Source organism: Penaeus japonicus, unplaced genomic scaffold, assembly GCF_977035675.1.
Source record: "Penaeus japonicus unplaced genomic scaffold, GWHDUDI00000001_assembly GWHDUDI00000018, whole genome shotgun sequence".
Lineage (NCBI taxonomy): Eukaryota > Metazoa > Arthropoda > Malacostraca > Decapoda > Penaeidae > Penaeus > Penaeus japonicus.
Window position 1 is genome coordinate 33,974,799 of NW_028234420.1, and position 5,000 is coordinate 33,979,798.

General features: G+C 32.9%; 1 protein-coding gene across 1 annotated transcript in view; it reads left to right on the top strand.

Annotated features, from left to right (window-relative positions):
- Positions 1-5,000, top strand: part of LOC122263355 (hemocyanin F chain) — a 20,123-nt gene that overhangs the window by 4,209 nt on the left and 10,914 nt on the right. The window contains exons 2-6 of the mRNA XM_086546904.1: positions 870-903; positions 2,081-2,120; positions 2,931-2,955; positions 3,683-3,752; positions 4,162-4,327. Of these exons, the coding sequence (XP_086403030.1) occupies positions 877-903; positions 2,081-2,120; positions 2,931-2,955; positions 3,683-3,752; positions 4,162-4,327 (328 nt within the window). The 5' untranslated portion in view covers positions 870-876. The remainder of the gene's footprint in view (positions 1-869; positions 904-2,080; positions 2,121-2,930; positions 2,956-3,682; positions 3,753-4,161; positions 4,328-5,000) is intronic.

The following is a 5,000-nucleotide window of genomic DNA, read 5'->3' on the forward strand; positions in this document are numbered from 1 at the left end:
TTGTCAGCTTTGTGTAATTACCATCATTACTTCAACAAAAAACTACAAACACGCAACATACAATTCACTATAACATTCCTACTGCTACCACTGCTGCAAACTATTACTATTATTGCAAGCAAAATTATAAGCATATGTCCTCATTAACATTATTATTATTTTGTTACCGGTTATCATAATCTTCTTTATTTTGTTTTTACTTCTTATTGTCGTTTTTATGTTTTTCATTATTATTGTTTGAGAGATGGATAAAGGGGTATGTAACCTATTAAACCGTAAACCTCTACTTATCTGCTAAACGTATTTTCCCTCAACTTTTTCATGTGATAGTACTTTGATTTCCATTTACGTTTCCACTCTGACACCGTCATTTCCGCGAGTGGCCTCTACTCTTCGCTTAGGTCTTCTAAGGTCATTAACCTGGGATTAGAAAATAGGCATCAGAGGGACCGTGAGGGCCAGATATTAAATTTGTGTTTAGTTCCAGTCGACATAGTTTTCTTTGCATTGCACCCTTTGCGTCATCTCTGGGCGTCCCTTTCACCATTATAAACCTTGGTCTTATTATATTAGCTGTATTTATTCAAAGCCCATAAATCGTTCATTAAATAAAGGTAGTTTATTTTTCATGACAAAACGTTTTTTAATCGACATTGCAAACAGCATTTTCTCATTTATTTGGTGTATAGTCTACCAGGCCAAATTACGCTCTATAGACCTAGAAGAACGTATTTTATTAGATAAACATATTCTTCAGTATGCAGGCAACCTTGTGTATGCTAGTTATACATAATAAAATATAAAAAGGGTTAGATTTGGCCACCAATGTTCAATAGAGCATCAATGCTGCAGTATTAAATTCTTTCCAGGTTGACAATGCTGAAGTTCCACCTGATGACACTGGTGAGTATGCTGTATATAGAGCATGATAAGTAGGTTCTCAGTATGTATGTAGGGGACCCTCTTGTTTTTTGTTTGCTTTAATTGTCTTTATCCACGTGTGTCTCTTTTTCGTTTTTTTTTTTATCATTATTATAATGAATGTGTGTTTTCCTATCCTCTACTCGATGGTATCCCTTGTATTAATGATTAGTACTATAATGTTGGTAATTTCAGCATTTGTGTAATACCATCATAACTTTCTACTAAAAACAACAACCAAAGCATCAACAACTACCACTAACACATTCCTACTGCTACTCTGCTGCAACTATTACTAATATTGCAAGCAAAATTATAGCATGTCCTCATTATCATTAATATTATTATCATCCCTGTTATCATAATCATCATTATTATTGTTATTACTCTTATTGTCGTTTTTATTTTTATCATTATTATTGTTATGATAAAATATGTAGATTAACGTGGTTTAAAATTGTATGCAAGACTAAAACTTTGAGGGGTTCATGAGTGTTATCAATACGTTTATCTGATCTTCCTGAAAATGTTTTCCTTTTTCTTGGTTACTATCAGACCTGCAGTAATTTATGTTTTATCTTTCTGAAGTACCTCCATGACCTTCGTATCTCATTAGATATCTCTGGATCATAAGGCTCAATAACGTTTTTCTGTTTCTTTCTTTATCTCTCTTTTTTACTTTGACTTATCCTCTATTTCTATCTCTCTCTTTCTCTCGCTCTCTCCTTGACTCATTCACTCACTCTTTCTTACCTTGACTCACCCTTTACCTGTCTCTTTCTCTTTCTCCCTCTTGCTATTACCTTGAATCTCTTTTTTGCTAACAATCTATCTACATATCTATCTATATATATTTATTCATCACTTATCTATCTATCTATCTATATTTCTTTCTCCTTGTTTCTCCTTGCCCTTATCAGGAGCCAGATTCTTTTCGGCTAGTCCTAAGCACGCTATCTGAGAAACCAAGATATTCTAACCTTGACTGTTTTTATCTACATAAAAAAAAAAAAAAAAAATATTTGAAGCCTGCTAGACACGTTTGATTCAGTGTTGCCATCCAAGGAGATTGGGTGACCGATAATGACTCATGGAAGAGGGTCGTGTCTTCGTTGCGCTATTGCAATCGTCTTAATGATGTTGCACTGCATTCTTTCAGGTCTTCCTGACCAGTGGCATCTTCAGTTCCAGCACAGAGGGTGAGTCCTGATCCTGACTGAGAGATGCTTCCCAATACTAGTGTATTCTCTGTTCACATTTATCATCTATATTATACATATTTTCTTCAAAAGCTTAAGGTTAATCATGCTCAACATAGCAGCGAAGAAGGATTACCATCGTAGTGATAATTTTACTTTTTTTTTTTACTTTGAAAACAATTTTTAAAATCTATATATATCGATTTCCCTTTTCCTTCTTGTGAATGTTAAACTTACGCATCGCGAAGGAGAAAATGAGATCAGAATTCAGTTCAAGAAGGAGGATTATTATACTAGCACCCTTGCGCCCCCCCCCCCTTTACCCCCGCCTCTCCTTGACGGGATACATACCCCCCCCCCCCTGCCAGAAGGATTCATGTCCATGGTAATAAACCTTGTTGGTTTTCTCCATTGTACCTGGGTGTGTCCTATCATTATTAGATATGAACTAGATAAACAAATGCTAAACTGATCATATGAATACTAGGCATATATCTAATACTCATGAAAAAGTCGAAATTGCCATTAATGGTTATTATAGTTTGTTTGTTTTCTTTGGACATGATTATTGCAAAGTGTAGTAGTACCAAACAGATAGACGGTATTGAACGAAGAGTAACAAAATGCGCCTAATATTTTCCAAATTACATCATCAACACTTACTAGACTTACTTAGAAAGCAATGGCGAATGTCTTTTCATTTTGTTCTCTGTTGTTATTGTGTTTGCTCTCATGTCGCCTCTTAATGCTTTCACAATTAATCCAGATGTAGAAAGGATAAAGATTTAATATGTATTTTTCTTTTTTCAGATATTTGGCCAAGTATGGACGAGGAGTAAGTCTTTAATGCAGGTTTATGCAGCGGAAACTGTACAGGAAGTACACGCGCGGGCGTGTGTGTATTATATATATATATATATATATATATATATATATATATATATATATATATATATATATAACATATATATATATATATTTTTATATATATATACATACATACATACATATATATATATATATATATATATATATATATATATATATACATATATATATATATATATATATATATATATATATATATATATATATATATATATATATATATATATATATATATATATATATATATATATATACATATATATGTATGTATGTATGTTCGTGTGTTTTGATTTAAAACTTATATATATATATATATATATATATATATTATATATATATTATATATTTTATATATATATATACATACATACATACATATATATATATATATATATATATATATATATATACATATATACATATATATATATATATATATATATATATATATATATATATATATATATATACATATATATGTATGTATGTATGTTCGTGTGTTTTGATTTAAAACTTAAAAAGTCCGTAAGAGTTGCGCATTAGTTAGCGCCATCGTGTGTATGTGGCGACGATTTAGAGAAATCCATAAACGTGATCTTCGAAAATGCAAATGCCTTGAATCCACAGCAACCCATCTAGCCTTCTCTTAAGTATGCCTTCCCTTCCGAACCCAGGCTCAGACAGCTCTTCTACCTCCCATACGAAAGCACATCCACACTCGCCGACCGCCTTGGCATTCAGCTGGTGAGTCATCGCTGGCCCTGTGCCTACCGTTCAAGGCATTGGTCTTGGTATTAGTGCTATTGTCATTATCATCATCATTATCATTACTATTGTTTTTGTTGTTGTTATGTGCTATTGTTGTGTATTTATGAATATTTTGATCTTCAATAACTGATATTTTATAATGTTTGGTGATATTAATTTTGATAATACTATATATACAGTATTGGGTAATTGTTTATATATAAATATCTGATATCTAATTGATGATAATAATAATGATAATACTGCTGCTGATAATAATAATAATACTAATAGGGATCATTGTCATCACCATCATCAAATGATCATCATCCCTATTATCAGCATCATCATCGTTACCACCAACATTATTAATTCATACTTCATCTTCATCACTATTCTCTTCCAGCCCCCCTTAGAACTGAGTCCTGAAACCGGCACGGCGGTCACCGTGCTCGACCCTGAGTTGAAGGCGAAACTCGGCTCCGCGCTGTCCATCCCCGAGGGAATCCCTTTCTTCGCCTTTAACAAGCAACACTCCCAGGCAGTCAAGGACCTCAGCAAGGTGTTCATTGGTGAGCTTCTATTCGGTGCCAAGACGGTTCCCCTTTGTTCACGCTTTTGCTTGCCTGGCCTTGGGACCTCCAAGGTGATTTGCATGCATGCACGCGCACACACACACACACACACACACACACACGCACACAAATATATGTATGTGTGTATATATATATATTTTTTTCTTTCTTTCTTAAATAGATACATATTTATGTTTGTATACATACACACACACACACACACACACACATATATATATATGTATATATACACACATGTGTGTATATATAGGCAGATAGATATACGCATGAATACTCAAAATTGATATTATATTCATATTGTATCTTATAATGATATTGTATTTTTTGCTTTTTAATATCAGTATCATTATTATCATTATCATTTTTGTGTTATTGATGTCATTGTTGGTATGATTATTAATATCATCATTATTACTATCATCATTGATATTTTTATTTATTTTTTATTAACATGAGCATTATTATCCTCTTTTTAGTCATATCAACAGTTTATCTGCACAAGAAGCAATAACGTCGCCATCATCAAAATCACTATTACTCCTTTCTTCCTTATGAGTGTTCCCTTCCCCATTCTTTCGTCCCTTTTCTTACTCATTCGTGTTCCTAATGTGCCCATCAAGACGGGTCCATGCAAGGAGGTAGGTACGCC